Here is a 23,864-nt window from a genome sequence, read left to right as displayed (position 1 = left end):
GCCTCACTCCCCTGTGGTGGTGGTGGTGATGCTACACGCACACTCCTTCTCTACTTCCTAAACCTGGGCCAAGTGGAGAATCAGGGCATTAATTTGCAGAAAAAATGGTGCTGATGTTGAGTGGGGCAGGCGGAAGGACACGTGCTGCCTTGACAGCCCAGTTCCTTATTGTCCCACCCTCTTGACTGTCAGCTGTGTAGTGTGAGCAAGTGTGGAATTGGCTGACCAGAGCAGATCAAGGATCCCCATTGTCTCCTCACAGCAGATCACCCTGCATGGCTGTGCCCATGTTTCCTGGGTAGAGGTTTCATCTCAGACATAACCTGAATATCTCCTGCTACGGGAGCTGGCTCTCTGTCTTCTAGCTGCATGCCCTTCATGTTAGATTGGGTCTGGAGGTGGCCAGTGTTGATCTGTAATGTGGCACAGTCCTGAGCGGGATGCAATGGTACTGCAAAGCTGAGAGCATGAGGATCATGTTCTCAGCAAGAGACGTTCCTCAAGTGTGTGTCAATGTGCATCCCATCCTAGGGATACCTGCACCCCGTGTTTCAGAGCGGCTTCTTTCTCATAGCACTGCTATTGAGTGAGAGCCACGCTGAGTACAACATCTCAAAGAGCCACAGTCACTGGAGGGTAAGGAGCTGCTCTTTGTTGGCCTCTTTGGTGTAAACTCAGATTTCCTGGTAAGATGTGGCCTTATTTTCACGGGAAAATACAGGTTTAAACTGAACTCTGGGAGCCTCATCAATATTTCCCAGAATATAAATTGGCTGTTCTTTATTCACTGCACCTATTGTCAGTGTACATGACATCTCTTTGGTGGGCTGGCCAGTAGAGTACTCATGGTCGTTGTTTTGAAAAAGCACACAGGTTTGGAAAAGCACACAGGTGTCGCTGGATCATTGATGAGCCATTAGCCATAGGCTAATTTGGATGCTGAAATCTGTCAGGCTATGACTCTAACTCTAAGCAGCGGTTAGCACAGAACGGGCGTTATGTCTCAGGAGAAGGTGTGAGTTGAGGCTGCTCACCCAGAGACAAGTGCAACTGTTGCTTGTTGAAAATGAGATGAGAAGTTCTGATGCTTTGGTTACAGCTGTTAACCTGTATCTGCATTTCTGTCTGTGCTGGCGGTGCCCGTCTGATCCCCCTTGCTTTGACCTCCCCAGACTGTGTATGCCAAGGATTGCCCTCTGGCAGCAGCGAAAGCTATCCAGGGCCTACGGGCTGTGTTTGATGAGACCTACCCCGATCCCGTGCGTGTCGTCTCCATTGGCATCCCCGTGGAGGACATGCTGGCCGATCCCTCCAGTGCCGCTGGCTCCATCACTTCCGTCGAGTTCTGTGGAGGGACGTGAGTATCTGAACAGAAAGAGGATGGGGAGGCAGTGATAGGATTTTTAGCCATCTCACCTTGTCTGTTCTTTCCAAAGACACCTGCAGAACTCAAGCCATGCTGGCCCCTTTGTGATTGCCTCTGAAGAAGCGATTGCTAAAGGCATCCGGAGGATAGTTGCAATCACTGGTGCTGAGGCACTGAAGGTAAGTGGAGAGAGAAGGGGGATCATTGTGAAATCCAAGTATTGTGAGTAGCCTCCTGGAGCATGTGCGTGTGGCAATCTGATCGTGGACAAGAGATTTTCATCTGTATTAAAGATTAAGAGCCAGATCCTCCACTGGGTTTAAATGGTCCTTGCACCACTGACTCCACTGGGGTGATACCACTGAGCACTTGACCCCAGGTGCCTGCAGCATTTACAGCTTCTAACTTTAGCTTCAGAGCTGCAGGCCCGGTGGGAGAAGCGAGTGATGCCCTTGCAGATCTAGGAGAACTGGGTGGGAGGTTCCCTGGCCAGGCCTCCAGCCAGAGGGTGGAGCTGGGGAGCCTTGCATGCAATACTGTTGCACACCCTCCAGCTGTGTCAGTCAGACTGGCAGTGCAACAGGAGTGATTACAGTGTCTGATTTCCTGCCAGGCCATGCCAAGCCAGGTTGGTGGGAGGAAGGATGGCAAAGAGTGGTGAAAGGGGTGAGAGAAATGGAGAAGAAATGCTTCCTGCTAGCTTTGAAGTGGCTGCACTTCCATGCTTGGGCTGGTGTCTTATGGGACGATGCTTTCCCAGGGAAGTAGTTCAGCTCTTGTACGATAGATCTGTAAGTGTTCTCTGTGCTTACTGAGCAAATGGCACAAAGAACATGGCCCTGGAGCAGAGCTGTGGAGACAGAGCTCTTGGGACAACCACTATATTGTCAGCTGCAATTAATTATGTGAACAAAGACTAAACATCACAAGAGTTCCAGTCCTTGTGCTGGGCAGTGTAAACTGATCCCCAGCTGGTGTCAAGAGGGCGTTTTCTCCCAGGGTCAGTGAGGTGCATCTTTGTGGGGTTTAATGGCTTTCTCTGAAGCATCTGATATAGGCCAGTACTAGGAGGGGAGTGGCAGGTACTGGGTGTGAGATTGGCTAATAGACAAGCACCACCTTCTTGAGCTCTGCTGCTGAGAGATCTTCATTGTAGCTCCCTGTGGAAACATCTCTCTCTCGCGGGTTGTATTTCTGTCCTTTGTCGCATGGTGTTGGACAGCCCAGTGCTCGGTAGCCCTCCAATGGAGCTAAGAACTGAATTCTGCTCTCAGGCACTCAGGAATGCGGACAGCCTCATGAAATCGCTCTCTGCCCTGGATGCCAAAGTGAAGGTCCAGACTGCTCCCAACAAGGACGTGCAGAAGGAGATTGCAGACCTCAGTGAGGTGGGTTGGGACCCCGCCCCTCCAGGAGCGTTGCATCAGACTGGCAGGAGCAGAGGAGAGTGAGATGCCTTAGCCTGGGTTCTTAAATCAAAGCAAGTCACTTAGCAGTTGGGGCCCAAGGGTGCATGGGACCTGTGTCTTGTGCCTAAAGTGCTGCTTGGGAAACCCAGGTTCAATTCCCTGCTCTGCCAACATCCCTGGATCTCTGTGCCTCAGTCCCCACTATTCCAATAGCAGTAATAGCCCTGTCCTGCCTCACACGGGTGTTGAGGGGCTAAATCTGCTAGAGGTTGGGAGGCACTGGGACAGTACGGTGATGGAGGCCACAGAAGTATCCTAGGTGGACCATGCATTGCAGATTGAGCGAATGCCACCTCGTTCTCTGTCTCATGTGTGACGTTGGGAAGGGAGTTTCTTGCTGGGTGCTCTGCTTGAGTGGCTTTTGGGGTTTAAAGCCAGTTCATTAGGGAGGGGAGCACAGAAACCTCGGCCTCCTGTTGTGATAGGCCTTGAGCCTGAACCCCCCTCTTCTGCTTCCAGACACTGGCTACCGCAGTTATCCCACAGTGGCAGAAGGATGAGCTGAGAGAGGCGCTCAGAGCATTGAAGAAGGTTATGGATGACCTGGACCGCACAAGCAAAGCAGACGTCCAGAAACGAGTGAGCCCATTAGCCCAGCTGGATAACGCTGGTGGGATGGGGGTTATGGTGGACATCCGTGTGGCCTGTGCTTCCTGCTCCCAACCCAAATAAATGTATGCTGCTCTCCTCCCTGTGGAAGGGGCCTGCGCTGCCTAAATGTGGGGGTCTAGCTTGCACCCACCTTTTCCAGTCAAGGTCTCTGTTTGTCTTGCCCCATGCCTCTGCAGCTACCTCATGGGAGTGAGGTTGGACAGTCCTCTGTAACAGTAATAAATGTATTCAGCTGACCACCAGGGGTGCTGTTGGACAGAAAGGTGGGCGAGCCACCTTAGTTCCTGGAAAATGCTTCAGGGCCAGCCGAGGGCCTGATGTGGGGTATTCCTGGGTTGCAGCTGAATGGAGTAGTAGTTATTGCTTCTGACTCCACGTGGTAACTGGTGACTGCATTGGGGAGGCTGTGTACAGCACAACCTTCTCTTGGGTCACATACACAGATCGTCCTCTGCACATGCTCAAGGGTTGCATTGCACTCCTGGCTGGCCAGAGGTGAAAGTAAGCTGGTACGGTGTACCGGCAAGAGCCAGTACACCGTGCTGGACCGCACCGGCCTCCGCGGCGGGGATTTAAAGGGCCCTGGCGGCTGGGCTGGGGCCGGGATTTAAAGGGCTCAGAGCTCCCCGCGGCTGTGGGCAGCCCAGAGCCCTTTAAATCCCCGCCCCAGCCCGGCAAGGCTCGGGGTTCCCCGCAGCCGCGGGAGCTCTAGCCCCTTTAAATCCTGCCCACAGCTCTGGTCGCTGGAGCTGCAGGGGGGATTTAAAGGGCCTGGAGCTCCGCGGCGGCCAGAGCCCTGGGCCCTTTAATTTGCCCCTGAGCCCTGGGGGCTCCCAGCCACCTCTGCAGCTGGGAGCCCCAGGTTGATTTAAAGGCCCTGGGGCTCCTAGCCACAGCCGGTGCCCCAGGGCCTTTAAATCTTGAGATGCCCCGCCTCGTCCGGTTGAGACCACGCCCCTCAGGACTCCGGCAGTACCGGTAAGTCCTGTAAGTTACTTTCAGCCCTGTGGCTGGCCCAGTGTTTGGGTCCGTGCAGGATTGGGGTGGAGTGATCAGGGAGGGGAAGGGGGGAGTTCCAGCTGGCAGAGGTTTGAAATCTTTCCCTGTCACTAGTGGACCTCCCGTGTCCAAGTGACACGCACCGATTTACAGTCTGACTCACCGCTTATTCTTGCAGGTGCTGGAGAAGACCAAGCAGCTCATTGACAGTCATCCGAACCAGCCACTGGTGGTCCTGGAATTGGAGAGTGGAGCTTCAGCAAAGGTAACCCAGCTCCCAGGGCAGAACAGCCTCTCCAGGCCCCTCTGTACACACGGAACCTAGCCTTTGGATTTGTGCTCTGGGCAGACGGACACTTCCGCAGCGTACTCATTACACAGCCGGTTTGAGAGCCTCCATCTGGGGGCACACACTAGGGTGGGGAGTGGTGTGTGCTGCTGTTCACGTGCTGGGTCTCTGCACCCCTCCTTCTGGGTTAACTAAGCCCACCCTAAACATAACCAGAATGGTGAGGATCTCAGTTACTTGTCCTTCTAGCTCTCCTCTGCTTCCACATCCCAGCTTCCAGACTCTGGCTGCGGACGGGGATCCCCTCAAAAATCTCTCAATGACTTTCCTAAGTGACCCAAGTAAGGGTAGCCCAAGGAGGTAGCTAGAATAAGGGGAAATACAGGCTGGAAACATTTCTGAACAGGAAGATTTGCAGAGAAGCAGTGGAAGTTCTGTCACATGGGACACTGAAGACTAGCCAGGTGAGTACAGTGTGTCCTGTGCTGGCCCCCAGGCAGGGACTAGGTGGAGCCTAGGACAAGCGCAAGGGAAGAGTGGAGGGTCATTCTCCAGCTCTGATTTCTTGGATTCTGTAGCCTGTCCAGCTGGTTTTGTGACAGGCGGGAGCAAGCTTGTTTCCCATCCCCCTCCATCTCAAGCAGCCACGAGCTGAATCCATTCTTTCGTCTTTGCGGCGCTTGTTTGGCTGTGCTGGTTGAGTGAGCTCTACCACGGACAAGCACCCGTCGTAAATGGACAGTCGTGGTAAACGAGGCTGCAGCCATCCGCTTTGAATGCCCCTGTTAAACTTCTCCATGGACAGCCTCCCAGCTCTTCTCGTTCCAGCCATCCCTCCTGTCAGTTTCAGGGTAACTGCACCAGCTTTCCCCCCTCTGGTCCCAAGAGGCCACTTCCATCTCCCAGCCGTCACCTCTCCTGGGCGGAGACCTGCATTGTACTCCCTGCTGACCAGGGGACCTTTAAGGCTGCACTCCTCCCTGCCTACACTGTGCTATTGCCAGCAAACCAGACTGCCTACAAGGCTGCACTTTGCCTCCTCTCCAGAGGATAGGCCCGGTGCATTGCCTGCAGTTATAAGTTAGCATGCAGCATTACAGAGAAATCCTATTTACAAAAACCCATAGGCACTGGAGGTCACCCCAACTCCAGTCTCAGGCTCTAGTAGGTGTCAGTCCTTCAGAACCCACAACTGGGTTTTCCCTGTAGTGACAAGTTCATAACAGGCTCTGACTCCAAACCAGAACCAGGCTGGCAGTTCAGAGGCCCGAGCTATATAAAGCAATGGCTGATCTCCAGTCTCCGGTAACAGGTGATCAGCAGGCAATGACCCATGCCTTAGATCCTAGCTTCCAAAGGCTGGGATTTTCCATAACTGGAGATGGAGGAAATTGTAGTAACCTGCCCTCGGGAGTCTGCAGGAAATCTACTGAAGACTTTTTGTCCCCAGAGTCCAGTGTTTGGCACATTTTCAATATAGTCCTTGGAGCTCCCAGGTCCCCCCACCGATCTTGAGAGCCATCCAATCCCGGCCCACAATAAGACATCGAGTTAATAGCTTTCAAAGATATTGCTGGAAATTGCCCTATGTGTCACAGTTCCAGCCACCCACTTACACAGCCCTCGTCTCCATAGTATCTGCAGGCCTGTTGGCTTCTGTGGGGAAGTAGAACATTGTTCTAGATCTAGAATTCTCTTCTGGGGCCATTACTGCGATCTGCACAGCATCTCCCTTGCTATGTTCCATTACCAGAGTCCAGGACCTTTCTGCGTTGCGCTGCTGGCATGTCCCTTGTGTAGTAATGTGCTGGGGGATGGCGCACACATTGGGATTACAGACATCACATCCTGACAGCGCCCCCTGGGCTGGCGGCATCTCACAGTATAGCTGGAGTCGTGTGCATCAGCTTATCCACACACACAGCCTGTCCTGGGAGTTCTGTAAATACACCAGATCTTTCTCCGAGTGAGGGAGCTCCATCTCCTTTGGAAAGACTTTGTGCCTGGTGCTCAGGGACTTGTTTCTTGCCAGTCCATGCAGCCTCTCTGCTCCCACCCTCCATGTGGTCCACTTCTGCTGATTAATCATAGAATCGTAGGACTGGAAGGGACCTCGAGAGGTCATCTAGTCCAGTTCCCTGCTCTCATGGCAGGACTAAGTATTATCTAGACCATCCCTGACAGGTGTTTGTCCAACCTGCTCTTAAAAATCTCCAATGATGGAGATTCCACAACCTCCCTATGCAATTTATTTCAGTGCTTAGCCACCTTGACAGGACGTTTTTCCTAATGTCCAACCTAAACTTCCCTTGTTGCAATTTAAGCCCATTGCTTCTTGTCCTATCCTCAGAACTTAAGGAGAACAATTTTTCTCCCTCTTCTTTGTAACAACCTTTTATGTACTTGAAAACTGTTATCAGGTCCCCTCTTTCTTCTCTTCTCCAGTCTAAACAAACCCAATTTTTTCAATCTTCCCTCATAGCTGGTTTCTCTACCTTTAATCATTTTTGTTGCTCTTCTCTGGACTTCCTCCAGTTTGTCCACATCTTTCATGAAACGTGGTGCCCAGAACTGGACACAATATTCCAGCTGAGGCCTAATCAACACAGAGTAGAGCAGAAGAATTACTACTTGTGTTTTGCTTACAACACTCCTGCTGATATATCCCAGAACGTTTGCTTTTTTTGCAACAGTGTTACACTGTTGACTCATTTAGATTATGGTCCACTATGACCCCCAGATCCCTTTCCTCAGTGCTCCTTCCTAGGCAGTCATTTCCCATTTTGCATGTGTGCAACTGATTGTTCCTTCCTAAGTGGAGTACTTTGCATTTGTCCTTGAATTTCATCCTATTTACATCAGACCATTTCTCCAGTTTGTCCAGATCATTTTGAATTTTAATCCCATCCTCCAAAGCACTTGCAGCCCCTCCCAGCTTGGTATCATCCACAAACTTTATCAGTGTTCTCTCTATGCCATTATCTAAATCATTGATGAAGATATTGAACAGAACTGTGGGACCCCATTTGATATGCCCTTCCAGCTTGACTGTGAACCACCGATAACTACTCTCTGGGAATGGTTTTCCAATCAGTTATGCACCCACCTTACAGTAGCTCCATCCAGGTTGTATTTCCTTAGTTTGTGAGACAGTATCAAAAGCCTTACTTAAGTCAAGATATACCACATTTACCACTTCCCTCTATCCAGAAAGCTCTTTGACAGGGTAACAAGCCATCAGGTTGGTTTGACACGATTTGTTCTTGACAAATCCATGCTGTTACTTACCACCTTACTATCTTCTAGATGTTTATAAAACGATTGCTTAGTGATTTGCTCCATTATCTTTCCGAGTACTGAAGTTAAGCGAAGTGGTCTGTAATTCCCCAGGTTTTCCTTAGTCACCTTTTTATAGCTTGGCACTATATTTGCCCTTTCCAGCCCTCTGGAATCTCTCCCATCTTCCATGACTTTTCAAAGATAACCACTAATGGCTCAGACATGTCCTCAGTCAGCAACTTGAGTATTCTAGGTATCACTTTTCAGGTCCTGCAGGCCTGAGTGCTGCAGAGGTGCTGCTTCGAGGCAAAATGCATGAGGAAGATCTTGATCCAGTATCTTGGCCTGGTAATGGCTTGTGTCAAGTTATCTTCAGGGCCAGTGGGGACTGTCCTGGCTGGGGCTGCAGAGTAATCTGTGTGGGAGCCTGCAATGTGCGGTGTATTCTGAGGCCAGGTGGAAGGTATGCTGGGATGGACTGGTTCTTGCCATGACTCTCTGTATATATGTGTCACTCCACAGGCCCTGAATGAATCTCTGAAGCTATTCAAGGCTTATTCCCCTCAGACTGCGGCCATGCTCTTCTCAGTGGATAATGAAGCTGGAAAGATCACCTGCTTATGCCAAGTACCTCAGGTAGTACCGTGTGTGTGCGCGCATCCAAGCGCCCAACCCTGCAGCCATTCAAATGGAGGGTTAGAGCACTCCCCACCAGCTGGGGGCCACTACAGGATTCCTGCATCCCTCATGCGCAGGGATGTCCACCATGTTTTTAAAAAAAAAAAAAAAATCTGAGAAGATATACCTCTCTCATAGAACTGGAAGGGACCCTGAAAGGTCATCGAATCCAGCCCCCTGCCTTCGCTAGCAGGACCAAGTACTGATTTTGCCCCAGATCCCTAAGTGGCCCCCTCAAGGATTGAACTCACAACCCTGGGTTTAGCAGGCCAATGCTCAAACCACTGAGCTATCCCTCCCCCCAGTGGTTCCCAAACTGTGGGGGGCACAGAGGAAGGTTTGACGTGGCCAGGGCTAGCCCCCATGGGGAGTGGGGAGGGACCCAGCCCCGCCTCACCCCCAGCACCGGTTCCTGGCCCCACTCCCAGTTGTGACCCCAGCCTCAGCCCCCTTCCCCCTGGGAGCCGCGGCCCCGCTCCTGACCCCAGCTCTGGGGTGAGTGGGGAGACAGGGGTAAGAGGTGGTGCAACCCTGAAAAGTTTTTGGGGACCACTGTTGTAAGACAAGAGATCAAAAAATAGGAATAGACACAAACCCTTGAATTAGGATCCCATAAAATGGGCAGCTGCCACTGAGGAGAGAGGCTCTAGAGTACTACCTGGTGTTTTTTGTAATTCCTGTCCTCTTGCTCTGACTGCGCCCCTTCGGCCTCGCACTGGCATCCAATGGCATATTGCAGTTTTCTGTTCTGTTACTGGTGCAAGAGCAGGGCTTCGCCTTACTACAAAGAGCAAACCAAGAGTCCGAGCTTCCTGAGGTGACATGAGCAGTAGATGCTGGAGCCAGGCTTGGGCATTGGGAGGTGCGAACTCTGTGCAGCAGATATTCCATGAGTGAGAGCTCCCTGCTGCTCCAGTGAGGAACGTGTCTACCGGCTGCTTTGCTTGGCACTTTAATTCTGTGCCAGTGGTCCCTAGATCTGCCTGGGCGGGAACCGGGTCAGGCACAAGGTGCGGAAGGGATGCCATACTGAAGAATAACTTCAGTAACTCGGTCCAATTTAAGGACAAACTTCCTGGGTAGTTTCAGGGATATACAATGGGGGTTATTCAGAACAGCTGTTCTGGAACAACACCACATGCAGACACTCTTCATCTGGAATAAGAGGGCCTTGTTGCTAGTGTAGTCTAACCACTTTGAAAGCTGTTCCTGAAAACCTCTGTGTAGACAAGCCTTCAGAGTGAAATCGCTCTGGATCAGGCTCATGGCCATTGATTAGATGAAGTCCACTCACCTCTCTTCTGTTCCCTGTTTCCCATGACACACTCTTTCCCCCTCCCCCGCCCCCCATTGTTCAGTTGGCTCTCACTTCCCTATCACTGATATTATCCTGTATATATTGGGGCCCAGCGTCTCCCTCTGCCCTTTCACCCTGGATGCTGTATTTATAGACCATGTGAAGTACTGGGCTTCTCATCCCTGTGACAAAGTGGGACTGTTCTTAATGTTTCCTCTGAATACTATGTGGGTGCCTCAGTTTCCCCTATGCATTTCTTAAGTCTCTAGGTGGTGGGATAAAGGCCAGTGTGCATAAATCACTGAAATTCTGTCTCCCTGGCAACAAATGGCCAGGGCCCTCCCCCCTGCAAGGAAATAGCTAAAGGTGAACAAAGAGATCAGGTGACCTCCTGGCCAGGGAAAGAGAGAGAGCCCAGAGAAGGAGGGGCTGGAGGGGGTTTTCAGTTTGGAGCTGGCTGGGGATTAGGAGTGAGGGCAGACGGGGGTGTCTGGCTCGCGGGATCCCAGAATGGACCCGGCCGAGGGGTCCGGTTCGCTGTACCTACAAGCTCTCTTTTAGACCGTGTTCCTGTCATCTAATAAACCTCTGTTTTACTGGCTGGCTAAGAGTCACGTCTGACTGTGAAGTGGGGGTGCAGGACCCTCTGGCTTCCCCAGGACCCCACCTGGGCGGACTCACTGTGGGAAGCGCACAGAGGGGCATATGCTGAATGCTCCCAGGAGAGACCCAGGAGGTGAAGCCATGTGAGCTTCTTGCCCTGAAGACAGTCTGCTCCAAGGGAGAGGCGGCTCCCCAAAGTCCTGACTGGCTTTGTGGGGAGCAGTTCCAGAGCATCGCCCGGGGACTCTGTGATATCCCCCAACCCCTCTTTTCTCTCCCTGGGATGCCTGTAACGTAAACCAGTGGTTCTCAACCAGGGGTACACAGAGGTCTTCCAGGGATACAGCAACTCATCTGGATATTTGCCTAGTTTTACAACAGGCGACATAAAAAGCACTAGTGAAGTCAGTACAAACTAAAATTCTTCTTTGAGTGGTGTCCCTGTAGGTGCTCCACGTTAGGTGTTGGTGAGTCCTTGCGCCGCAGGTCGGAGATTTTAGGTAGCAGTGCTCGGGTCGCGCATGCGCAGTAGTCTTGCGGTGACGTTGGCGCCTCCTTCTCAACCATCCTCCGCTGCAGACAGAGCTCAGTGGCAGTGCTGCCTCTTCATTTTTCTCCTTCTAGAAATAAATTTAGTTTTAGATCGGGGGTCGGCAACCTACGGCACGCGTGCCAAAGTTGGCACACGAGCCGATTTTTCCTGGCATGCGGCGTGGGCTGAACCGCTCAGCCCCGCCGCCACTCTGGAGTTTCTGCTGCCAGCTGCCGGCTCCTGTGGGACCCGCCGCAGGTCCAACTCAGCACCCGCTGCTGGCCTGGGGGGGAAGGAACCCCAGGCTGGCAGCGGGCTGAGACCCCGGCTGGCAGGAGCCGCCGGTGAAAACCCCAGAGCCGCAGCGGGCTGAGCCGCTCAGCCCGCCCCGGTCTGGAGTTCCCGCTGCCGGCTCCTGCCAGCCGGGTCCCCATGGGTCCAACTCAGCACCCGCTGCTGGCTTGGGGTTCCTTCCCCCAGGCTGGCAGCGGGCTGAGATCCCAGCTGGCAGGAGCCTGCAACCGAAACCCCAGAGCGGGGGTCGGGCTGAGCCGCTCAGCCCGCCCTGCTCTGGAGTTCCCGCTGCCGGCTCCTGCCAGCCGGGGTCCCCGCGGGTCCAATTCAGCACCTGCTGCTGGCCTGGGGGGGAAGGAACCCCAGGCTGGCAGCGGGCTGAGACCTCAGCTGGCAGGAGCTGGGGGCAGAAACCCCAGAGTGGCGGCAGGCCGAGCCAGTCGCTGCTCTGGGGTTCTGGCTGCTGGCCCCTCGCCAGCAGGGGTCTGTACCACGCAGCCCCACTCACCTTGCTTTCGGTTGGAGGCTCTCTTGCAGACAGGGTCCAGGCCTCCAGCCCTGCTCAGGCCTACCAGCCACCTACTCCACTCACCTCAGCTGCCAATCTTGGTTTCCAGCCCTTGCTCATCCTGCTTTCAGGCCTGGAGTCCCAGCAGGCCACCCTTTACATATAACAGTAGTTTGGTTATATATTATAGACTTACAGAGAGACCTTCTAAAAAGCGTTAAAATGTATTACCGGCACGCGAAACCTTAAATTAGAGTGTATAAACGAAGATTCGGCACACCACTGCTGAAAGGTTGCCGACCCCTGTTTTAGATTGTAGTTATATAGTTCTTAGATACATAGACTCTTAATTAGTCAGTTATTCAAAAAAAAATTTTCTTGAGGGGGACCCATATCCCCCAGAAATGTGCTCATTGTAGCAACCTAAAGGGTAGGGCAAGGCGTGACCAAGGTCTCCGCCTCAAGATGATTTTGATGGAAAAATGTCTTCAGCCTCCTCAGGAAACCAAATCCACATCAGCAGAGCTCTCTGAGCAAAACCTCTAATAACGGGAGTGCTGAGTCTTCCAAACCATCTAGGAAATGAGCTGCGACACCCCCCCGCTTCCCTCCGGGAAAGGGAACACTCAGAAAAAGAAGAGGTCCCCAGTGAGATCGATATCCTCGGTGCCGAGCTCATCTAAAGCAAGAACCTTTGAGGCTCCGGAGCATTGTCCCCTTGTGGACCTCTGCCGAGCCCCGCTGCACCAACATGGAATCGAAACGTCATGCCTCCTCCACAGCACTGACCACTCCAGTGCAGAACTCAGCACCGAGACCAGTTCCTCTGGCAATGCTGCCACCATTGGCATCAACTCATTCGTCAGCACCGGCAGACAGATCGAGAATGGCGCTGACCGTCTCGATAAAGGTGGACCACAATAATGGCACAACACCGACCACATCTGCACCACCGCAGTTTCTGCATCAGAAAGACATAGCGGTCTCATCGGTACGGCAGTCACTGCTGCTCGTCCCCGAGCAATCACCGGGCCAACGAACGGAGCAGCTCCTCACATTGCCTGCCTCAGTCTCTCTACAGTGATGAAGAGGGAGGATGCAGAGGGTAGCCAGTTCTCATAGCATTCTTCGCCTACAGAGAGACCACCTCCATGGGAAGCTGCCAGAACCAATCCCTGCCAATCTCATGAGATGCAACAATGGTATGGGCAACCCTGATTCTGCCCACCACCACCTTTCCCTATGCAGTGGCCTCCCTGGGACCCCTGGGCGGCGTATAGAGCCCACTATAGTAGATCCTCTACCCCAGCCCGACAGGAAATTCATTCTCCTCCACCTTCCCCGAGCAAGGAAACATTGGAGGCTCTTGAAGGGGTGGCAGAAGAAGAGGAAGAAATTTAAGAACCGGAACAGAAAGGCCATAACTCATTTTCCTCACCTGATGAGGCTGTCATACCACCACCTCCAAGTACAACAGATGACCTGAAACCGTTTCAGGACCTCTTCAGAAGAGTAGAGGCCAGCCAGGACATTCTGCTTGAGAAGGTGCAAGAGAACCAGCACAAGCTGCTACAAATATTGCAGACATCTACTTACTTCATCAAAAATTGCACTTCCTATCAACGATGCCATTATGGAGCTGGCAGAGAATATATGGCAGATCCCTGCAACTGTACCGCCTACCAGTAAAAGGGCTGACGGAAAGTACTTTGTACCAGCAAAAGGGATGGACTTCCTTTTCTCCCACCTACAACCCAACTCCCTGGTGGTTGAAGCTGCCAACCATCGCAGCAAACAACCTCAATTCCGCTCCACCCCCCCAGGATAAGGAGCACAAAAGATTAGACCTTTTTGGTCATCAAGTATAATCGTCATCCACACTCCAATTCAGGGTTGCCAATTACTCAGTCCTCCTGGCAAAATACAACTTTGATAACTATAGCAAGCTGCAAGGCTTTCTAGAGGCCCTTCCAGAGGACAAACGTCCCCAGTTCACTGCCATCATGAACAAGGGAGAGATAATTGCCTATACGACTCTACAAGCCTCAATGGATGTAGCAGACACTGCTGCACGAACAACGGCCATAGCTGTCGTAATATGTAAAGCATCTTAGTTAGTCATCAGGGATCCCAAAAGAGCTCCAAGGGAAGGTGGAGGACTTTCCGTTTGACCAGGAAAAGCTCTTCTGCACATAAACGGATGAGGTCTTACACACGATGAAAGGTTCTCGGGCCACCCTGTGCACATTAGGCATATACACTCCGCCTACTAAGCGACGCTGGTATACACCATACCAGAAAGGTAGACACACATATTTCCAACACCCACAACAACAGCAATTTGATCACAACAGAAACAAACAACGTCCACAAAGACGTAGGGCTCCACAGAACAAGTCCTCGTCTTCTCAAACATCTGCAACCGAGCCACAGTTTTGAAGTCTTGGTTGAGGGTCTGAACGACCTCCCCCACAGTACAGTGCTGCTAGACACTCCTACCCCAACTTTTGGCCACCGCCTGCGCCCATTTTACTACGCTTGGGCAGCAATAACAACGAACCAATGGGTACTGGAGATCATAAGATCGGGTTATGCCATTCCTGTACCTCTTCAGGGATCCTTCTTACAAGCACTTTTTACAACAGGAAGTGAACCATCTCCTACAATTTGGTGCCGTGGAGCAAGTTCCAAATCAATACAAAGGGAAGGGTTTTTACTCCCATTATTTTTTCACCAAAAAGAAAATCAGTGGATGGAGACCCATCTTAGACCTTCAGAAACTCAACAAATTTGTGCGCAGTCACAGATTCAAGATGGTCACACTGGCCACAGTTATCCCTACACTAGACAGGGGGGACTGGTTTTCAGCCCTCTATCTCCAAGATGCCTATTTCCATATTACCATACACCCGGCTCACAGATGATTCTTAAGATTCTCTGTAGGGTCCAACCACTACCAATACCGAGTACTACCCTTTGGTACCCTTTCCACTGCCCCTCAAGTTTTTTCAAAAACCTTTGTGGTAGTGACGCGGCCCACTTACAAAGGAGAGGAATGATTATCTTCCTGTACCTAGACGATTGCCTACTGAAAGGTACGACTTGGGAAGAAGGAACACACAGGGTACAGCCAGCCATCGAACTGTTCCACACACTAAGGTTGCAGATAAATATACAGAAATCTACTTTGAACCTGACACAACTACTGGAATTCATCAGGGCCTACCGCGATTCCACACAGGCCAGAGCAATGCTGCCCAACCACAGGTTCATAAATTTAACTAATCTCATATTGACAGTCACCAGCAGCCCACAAACGTTCGTGAGGACTTGCCTACAACTTCTAGGTCATGTGGCAGCCACGACGTTCGTCGTGCACCATGCGAGACGACATATGCTTACAGGGCTGGCTGAGCACTGTGTACAAGCCCAGCAAACACTCTCTAAACAAGAAAGTGACACTACCCTCAAAGGTCCTTGCGTCAGTACACTGGTGGACAAAACCAGAAAACATCTGCACAGGGATCCCTTTCCAACAGGACCCTCCATCACTAATAATCCTGACCGACGCGTCCCTGGTAGGATGTGGTGCTTACTTAGACCAACACGCCATACAAGGCAAGTGGTCAGCAGCGGAAACTCAACTCCACATCAATCTCCTGGAGCTCCGAGCAGTATACAATGCGTGTCGACACTTTCTCCCGATCATACAGAACAAATCAATCCGCATACTGACCGACAACATAACATGCATGTTCTATATCAATCGACAAAGAGGAGTTTGCTCCCATTCTCTCTGCACAGAAGCCCTGAAATTGTGTCACTAGTGCATTCACCACAACATAACCATTGTGGCATCACCTTCCGGGGTGTCAGAACACAACAGCGGACAGGTTAAGCAGACACTTCTCCGAGGAACACAAATGGGAAATACATGAATGTCCTTAAACTGGCTATCCATCCATAGACCTGTTTGCATCAGCAGCAAAGCACAAGTGCCCACTCTTCTGCTCCAGAGGGGGACTAGTACCCAAGTCACTAGGGAACGCCTTTCTCATATGGTGGAACACATCACTCCTGTATGCATTCCCACAATACCTCTAATCCCACGAGTTATTCACAAGATACAGGCCGACAGAGCGCACACATTCTGATTGTTCCCACTTGGCCCAGACAGACTTGGTTCCCTTACCTGTCGCACCTAACAGTGTGTGCTTCATGACCTCTTCCATTGTGGCTGGACTCTCCATCCGAATCCGGCGAAACTCCACCTCAAAGCATGGCTCCTACGTGGTTCCAACATAGCTAATCAGACTGTTCAGAAAGAGTGAAACAGCTGTTGTTAAATAGCAGGAGATTTAGCACTTGACATACCTACCTCTAGAAATGGAAGAGATTCTCGCTATGGTGCCAACAAAAACTAACTGCAATCACGGTGCCTCTACTGGTCATATTAGATTATATATTAGAACTCGGAAGAATCGGGCTTAGCCATAAGCTCTGTCAAAGTACGCCTAGCAGCCTTTACAACCTTTCACCATAAGATGGAGGGAACGCCAGTCTTCGCTCACCCAACCACTAGATGCTTCCTCGTTGTTATACAGAACATGCACCCAGAAGTCCGACAACCGGCACCACCAGGGGACTTGAATCATGTACCAAATGCCTTACAAGAGCACTTTTTGAACCACTGGCACCCTGTTCACTCCTTCATATGTCTATGAAAGTTGTGTTTTGGTAGCGATCACATCAGCCAGATGAGTCAGCGAAATCAGGGCACGTATGGCTGAACCTCCTTACACTGTGTTCACTAAAGACAAAATCATCTTACAACCACACACCCACATTTTTTTACCGAAAGTAGCGACGTCCTTTCATGTAAATCAAACCATCCACCTACCCACACGGGGATACACAAGAGGCTGCCCTCCATACACTAGATGTCAGATGAGCCATAGTGTTCTATTTAGACAGACCCAAACCCTTCCGCAAATCCCCAAGACTGTGTATCTCCATAACAGAGCGATATTGCCCAGCCCTTGGGGCATTCTATCTAAATGGAGCGCTACCTGTATCCAACTTTGCTACCAGTTGCACAACAAGGAACCTCCAGCAGGCATCCGATCCCATTCTACCTGTGCCATGGCCACATCCATAGCCTTCCTGAACAATGTCCCTCTAATCGATATAGGTGGGGCAGCCACGTGGGCATAAGAGCACATCTTTGCAAAACACTATGTCATCACCCAGTGCACTATGTTGGACGCTATACTAGGCCTTACTGTGCTCTCTGCTACAACATACAACTCCCAAGCCCCTACCGTCCACATTGGGGCACTGCTTTATAGACACCTAAAGTGGAGCAACCACAGGGACAGTACTTGAAGTAGTTATTCACGTTGTGCAGTAACGATGGTTCTTCGAGATCTGTGTCCCTGTGGGTGATCCACTACCTGCCCCCCCCCTCTACTTCGGAGTTTGTACCTCGAGCTCCACAGTAAAGAAGGAACTGAAAGGGTTGGGTCATGTGCATGCTACATGAGGCGCTAACACCACCGAGAGACGATACTGCGCATGCACGACCAGACCGAGCACTGCTACCTAAAATCTCCGATTTGCAGTGCAAGGACGCACCGACACCTAAAGTGGAGCACCCACAGGGGGACACATCTCGAAGAACCATCGTTACTGCACAAGGTAACTACTCCTTTCATACAGACAGTGACTTGTTTATACTGCTCTATACACTATACACTGAACTGTAAGTACAAGGAAATATTTCTTCACACAACGCACAGTCAACCTGTGGAACGCTGTGCCAGAGGACATCATGAAGGCCAAGACTATAATGGGATTCAAAAAAGAACTAGATAAGTTCATGGAGGATAGGTCCATCAATGGCTATTAGCCAGGCTGGGCAGGGATGGTGTCCCTAGCCTCTGTTTGCCAGAAGCTGGGAATTAGCAATAGGGAAAGGATCACTTAATGATTCCCTGTTCTGTTCAGTCCCTCTGGGGCACCTGGCATTGGTCACTGTCAGAAGACAGGCTACTGGGCTAGATGGAGGGATAGCTCAGTGGTTTGAGCATTGGCCTGCTAAACCCAGGGTTGAGTTCAATCCTTGAGGGGGCCATTTAGGGAACTGGGGTAAAAATCGGAATTGGTCCTGCTTTGAGCAGGGGGTTGGATTAGATGACCGCCTGAGGTCCCTTCCAACCCTGATATTCTATGATTCTATAATGGACCAGTGGTCTGACTCAGTATGGCTGTTCTTAATATTTATATTCCAATTGATTTTTTTTAATAATTAGATGGTCAAAATGAGAAAGTCAGCAATTTTTCAGTACTAGTGGCTGTGCCACTTTTGTATTTTTATGTCTGATTTTGGAAGCAAGTAGTTTTTAAGTGAGGTAAAACTTGGGGTATGCAACACAAATCAGACTCCTGAAAGGGGTACAGTAGTCTGAGCCACTGATGTAAACAAAGATGGGGGCTCTTTGCCTGCTTGGAAAAGACAGCTCCTTCAACCCCTGGCACTGTCAGCCACAGCACAGAGCCTGGAAATCCTGCCTTCCCCCAGCCGGCACTGGTATTGACTCCAAACTTTGCTGTCTTTATAATAATCTGAACTCTTTTGCTTTTCCAGGAGGCAGCCAACAAGGGTCTGAAGGCCAACCAGTGGGTGCAGGAGGTGTCGGGGCTGATGGATGGCAAAGGTGGTGGGAAAGATGTCTCTGCCCAGGCTACGGGCAAGAATGTTGGCTGCTTAGAGAAGGCTCTGAAACTGGCCACAGACTTTGCCAGGCTCCACCTGGGCGAGTTGAAGAACTGACCTAATGCCCCTGCACTGGCTCATGGCACATAAGGGAATGCTCTCCACTCCCTCCTCATTCTCATCAGCCTGGCTGATAGGTTACAGTTTACTCTAATGGAGTCTGCAGAGGCAGATGTTGCACGTCATTCCGTCTGAATCCATTTTAGCAGAATCATGCCGTTGTGCTCAAAACAAGGGCTAGAGAGCCAGCAATTTGTGTCCTAATCCAGCTCTGAGGTCTCCTGCTGTGGCCATGGTTAAGTCACTTCATTTTCACCCCTCTGTCGCTGTTCCTTGACTAAAATCGAGCTGATAAGACTGACCTACTTCCCAGGGCTGCTGTGAGGATTAACTAGTTAATGTAAAGTCTGCAGAGCACAATCCAATGTGCTAAATAGTAGTAAATATTGTCAACCTTCTAATAAATTAAAATGCATCAAAGCCAAGGGTCTGCGCATACCAACCTCCCCTTTCTGTTACAACCACCGGAAGCATGAGCTGTACTGAGAATGGGTGTTGGAGCTGGGCTCCAAGCTGCTAGAGTATTTTGTCCCTCACCTCTGTTACCCAGCTGTAGATAATGGGGGAAGCTCTTTACTCAGTTCATTGCCAATATTAATATTGCATTAATCTAAGCTGCTGTAGTTATATCACCCTCCTGCCCTTAAGCTAGGCAAACCTCCCTCTGCTTGGACCTGTGAGCACTAGGCTTAGTGTTAATAAAATGACAGAGGCAGTGAGTGCTGTGAACTTAAAGGATTGTTAATTAAAAATTAACAGTTGCCATTTTTCTTTGCTGAGGACAATTAGTGTGGGAGCAGCATATTAATCAGATGATCTGGCCCTCTGCAGTCGTGCCTGCCGCTGGCAAAAATTGCCAAGAACAAGTTAATGAATCCAATGGTTCATCTGGCCTAAGAACTGCTTTTCACTGTGCACCTGGAGAGGTAGGGAAAGGAGCAATGTATACAGAGAGGCTTGCACCAGGGCCAGGGAAAGGGCCGAAGGATGGCTTCTCCCTAGCACGGCCTTAGTGACCCTTGCCCTGTAGTATCTTGTAATGGCCTTATCCTGCTTCCTTTATGAATTAGTCCCCAGGCTTCCATAAAGGAGAAACAGAGGGATGAGGAAAGGAAGAATGAAGTGCAGGAAACCAGAGCAAGTATGGCCCCCTAGATACTTTACAAATGTACTCTAGGGCTCAATTCAGCCTACACAAACCTAACCCAAAGCAGCATATGCCCTGTTTTGTGCTGGTATAGTGCCTGGATGGTAGAGGTTAGCACTGATGTAATTGAGCCAGCTTGGAAAAATCCCAGAACCGCCTTGTGTCTCCGGCAGGAGGGAGCCCAGCCTCGTTGGGGTGTGATCCCGGGGAAGTAGGGGGTTGATTGCAGAGACGGGAGTGAGGGGCACAGAACCACCCAGCTACCCTGTAGCTCTCGCTGAAGTGCTGCCCCCAGGGTGTGTGGAAGTTCCGGGGAGAAGCGGCCAGTGCGGGGCACGGCAACAGGGACCCCTGGTGTCCCCCTCTCCTTCCGCACCGCCCCAGGCTAGACAGCAGCTCCTGTGCCTGAACTCAGCGCAAGGGAGCAACGCCCCCAGGCCAGGCCTGCGGGACCCCTGCCCTGGGCCCCAGCTCCCCACCCAGGGGCGGGCCCCGCACAGCCTCCCTCGGGGCACTGCGGGAACAGGGTCAGCCCCGCCCCCGGCACGGCCCCGCCCCGAGCACAGCACAGCCCCGCCCCCGGCACGGCCCCGCCCCGAGCACAGCACAGCCCCGCCCCCGGCACGGCCCCGCCCCGGCACGGCCCCGCCCCCGCCCCGAGCACAGCCCCGGCCCCGCCCCCGGCACGGCCCCGCCCCGAGCACAGCACAGCCCCGCCCCGAGCACAGGCCGCCATGGCGCTGGACCACCGGCGCGTGCCGGGCCCGGAGGAGTCGCAGGCCCCGCTGCTGTACGCGGCGCCCGGCGAGGCGGACGCGGAGGCCGAGGCCGAGGCCCCGGGCCGGGAGGCGGCGGCGCTGCGGCCGCTGCTGGCGCGGGCCGGGCTGCTGAGCCAGGCCGAGGGCTCGGCCTACGTGGAGCTGAGCGGCGGCACCAAGGTGCTGTGCGCCGTGCGCGGGCCGCGGGAGGCGGCCGAGGGCCGCGGCCGGCTGCTGTGCGAGTTCCGCCGCGCGCCCTTCTCCGCCCGCGGCGCGCGCCCGCGGCCCGGCCCCGCCGCCGCCGCCCGCGAGCGCGAGCTGGGCCTGGCGCTGCAGGAGGCGCTGGCGCCGGCCGTGCGCCTGGCGCGCTACCCGCGCGCGCGCCTGGAGCTCACGGCGCTCGTGCTGCAGGACAGCGGCTCGGCGCTGGCGGCCGCGCTCTCCGCCGCCGCCCTGGCGCTGGCCGACGCGGGCGTGGAGATGTTCGACCTGGTGGTGGGCTGCGGCCTGTGCCGCGCGCCCGGGCCCGGCGGCGCCTGGCTGCTGCAGCCCAGCGAGGCCGAGGAGCGCGCGGCCGCCGCCCGCCTCACCGTGGCGCTCATGCCCGGCCTCCACCAGGTGGCCGGGCTGCTGGGCAGCGGGCAGGGCGGCCCGCCCGAGAGCTGGGCCCAGGCCGTGCGCCTCGGCCTGGAGGGCTGCCAGCGCCTCTACCCGCTGCTGCGGCGCAGCCTGCTCCGCGCCGCCGAGCGCCGGGCGGCCGGGGGCCCGCGGGCCGTCGGGGCCAGCGCCTGAGCCGCGCGGCCGGGCCCCCCTGCTCCCCCGGGCCGGGCCCCCCTGCTCCCCCGGGAAACGGATCCGACCCCTGCTCCCCTGGGCCGGGCCCCCTGCTCCCCCGGGAAACGGATCCGACCCCTGCTCCCCCGGGCCGGGACCCCCTGCTCCCCCGGGAAACGGATCCGACCCCTGCTCCCCCGGGCCGGGCCCCCTGCTCCCCCGGGAAACGGATCCGACCCCTGCTCCCCCGGGCCGGGACCCCTGCTTCCCCGGGAAACGGATCCGACCCCCTGCCCGCAGGATGAGCAGGGTATGGGGCAGCCCCCCCTCCTAGGGGTAATTGGGGGGGTGTCTCAGCAGCCCAGCCCCCCTTCCCAGAGATAATCTGGGGGGGTCCCAGCAGCCCAGCCCCCCCTTCGCAGGGGTAATCTGGGAAGGGTCCTTAGCTGCCTAGCCCCCACCCCGAGATAATCTGGGGGGTCCCAGCAGCCCAGCCCCCCCCCCGAGATAATCTGGGGGTGTCAGTGGTAAATCTGTGACTTGAGATCAGTCCCCCCTCGCTGCTGGGGAGCAGGACAGCAGCCCCCCCTCAAAGCTAGCTGAGACCTGCCCCGCTGCTGGGGGGGCAGAGCCGCAACCCCACCCTCCTGCTGCTGGAGTAACTGATCCACGGAGCAGCGGCACCTTCTCCCAAGGGAAAGCCACTGGGATCCAAGGAGGGGGCAGTGTGACCAGAGCCCCAGGCTGCTGCTGCTCCACTCAGCAAGGAAAAGTGAGCCGAATTGGGGCCGGTCTACCAAGGGGAACACATCATAGACATTTCCACTGGGGATCAAGCAGCCCCCGTGCCCTGAGGAAAATTCTGCACTGGCATGATGGCAAAATTGTGGACATTTCAACTGTAATTGGGACTGAAAACGAGAGGCAGAATCTGGAGAGTGAACATCTGGAGGGACTTTTTTTTCTTTTCTTCTCAGCTCCAGTACTGAGTGGGGTGAGCTGGAGATGTCTTGTAGAAGAGACTTTACAGATGGGAGTTAACACTGCAGAAGTTATAGAAACTGTGGCAAACCTTAGGGCAAGTCCCCACACCCAGTGGCACATCGTGCCCATGGCAGCTATCGTCCGCCATACAACTGTCTACTCTTAAGTGTGTTTTTAAGTATCATAGAAATGGTGTTTGTACTTTATGGTTAATACAATTCAGCAGATGCCACTGAGATATGAACTGGGTTTTGCAGGTGGTTGGTTCTATGCCAAGTTTGAAGCCGTCCAATCGTTCCATTGGTAGGATTACACTTCCTTGATATTTTGGTGTGTACGAATGTATTTAGTGTGTGCTCCAGAAAAAAACTGCCCCTCCTGCCTTAGATTTGAAAAGGTTTCTGTTGACTCCTGACTGACTGCTAGGATATGGCAGGAAATACTGCTGATCAGCAGACAACTGTTTTATTAGATGGTCTGAAATGTTTTTCTGTGATTTTTTTTTTTTTTTTTTTTGGTGACATTTGTTGATTATATCTTAACTCTTCCCCTGAAAATCGAGACTGCATTTTACATGGTGTTCATTTCACTTTCCCTACAATGGAGGGAACCAGGCTAGTGTAGGCTAGTGTGATTATTTTGGTTTGATCTGGTCCTTTCTTGTTACCTCTCTGGTTGCAACTCTGCTCAGTAGGGGTTCTTTGTCTGTCAGTGCTTAATTTGCAGAGGTGCCAATCAACTCAAATTCTCCATACAATGGACATGTACTAATGCAGTTTTTTTTCTTTGTGGGCTTCACATTTGCATTCTTTTCATGTTGCATTCAAAGTGTTAATAATTGCCCACAATAGGAAGAATTGGTAATGAGATCCTTCATGCCGAATGTGCTGTAATAGTGTAACTCACCCAACCCCTGGATTGTATTGATTTGGGGGATGTGTTCCAGACAGAAGTGATGATGATGAAAGGGTTTGGCTGTAACCTTTATGCTTTGTGACTAAAATGTGTGCAACAGTCAGAAACCACTCCCCAGTAAAATCCAGTGCATATATAAGACCTATTTGTAATTCACCACCAAAGATAATTGATTAGATGGGAAACATTTGTATATGATAATAAATCTTCTTACTGTGAAGTTCACTTTTTCCTGACTTTGATCTATGTGAGTATCTTAATTTATTCTCTCCTTTTTAATGGCCCTTTGATGGGAACATTTTCCAAGTGAAATCTGTGTTGGTGAAAAGTGCCAGGTCCCCAGCCTTGCAGACTGAAAATCCATACTTCTCCATGCATCAGCTACAGGATAGGTAGTAGCAGTGCTAGCTTTCACCTCCTGCCCGCTCTCCAGCTCTGAGCCATAGGGGTCACCTCTAGTGTGGAAAGGGTAGCTTTGTGCATATCCGCCTCTACTCAGGGAAAAGGGGAATTATGTAAAACTTT

At 52.6% G+C, this 23,864-nt stretch overlaps 2 protein-coding genes across 3 annotated transcripts in view; both read left to right on the top strand.

The window, feature by feature from the left end:
* The window catches only part of AARS1 (alanyl-tRNA synthetase 1), a 39,438-nt gene extending 20,257 nt beyond the window's left edge, over window positions 1-19,181 (top strand). For both annotated transcript variants that reach the window (XM_005309800.4, XM_065567474.1), the window contains 7 exons: window positions 1,173-1,357; window positions 1,437-1,545; window positions 2,641-2,754; window positions 3,295-3,414; window positions 4,625-4,711; window positions 8,537-8,650; window positions 18,573-19,181. In XM_005309800.4, coding sequence (XP_005309857.2) covers window positions 1,173-1,357; window positions 1,437-1,545; window positions 2,641-2,754; window positions 3,295-3,414; window positions 4,625-4,711; window positions 8,537-8,650; window positions 18,573-18,758 — 915 coding nt within the window. In that variant the 3' untranslated portion in view covers window positions 18,759-19,181. The remainder of the gene's footprint in view (window positions 1-1,172; window positions 1,358-1,436; window positions 1,546-2,640; window positions 2,755-3,294; window positions 3,415-4,624; window positions 4,712-8,536; window positions 8,651-18,572) is intronic.
* A 1,411-nt stretch (window positions 19,182-20,592) lies between these two features.
* Window positions 20,593-21,598, top strand: EXOSC6 (exosome component 6). Its single transcript, XM_065567475.1, has one exon. It carries the CDS (start codon window positions 20,643-20,645, stop codon window positions 21,456-21,458), a length of 816 nt encoding a protein of 271 aa, XP_065423547.1. The 5' UTR covers window positions 20,593-20,642; the 3' UTR covers window positions 21,459-21,598.
* Window positions 21,599-23,864: the final 2,266 nt, after the last annotated feature.

The sequence above is a fragment of the Chrysemys picta genome, chromosome 14, assembly GCF_011386835.1.
Source record: "Chrysemys picta bellii isolate R12L10 chromosome 14, ASM1138683v2, whole genome shotgun sequence".
In the NCBI taxonomy this organism is placed as follows: domain Eukaryota; kingdom Metazoa; phylum Chordata; order Testudines; family Emydidae; genus Chrysemys; species Chrysemys picta.
The sequence above is the reverse complement of the archived record's forward strand: the minus strand, read 5'-3'. Positions and strand labels throughout refer to the sequence as shown.

Excerpts from the sequence above, each read along its gene's own strand:
- EXOSC6 (XM_065567475.1), top strand. The coding sequence starts at position 20,643 with ATGGCGCTGGACCACCGGCGCGTGCCGGGCCCGGAGGAGTCGCAGGCC.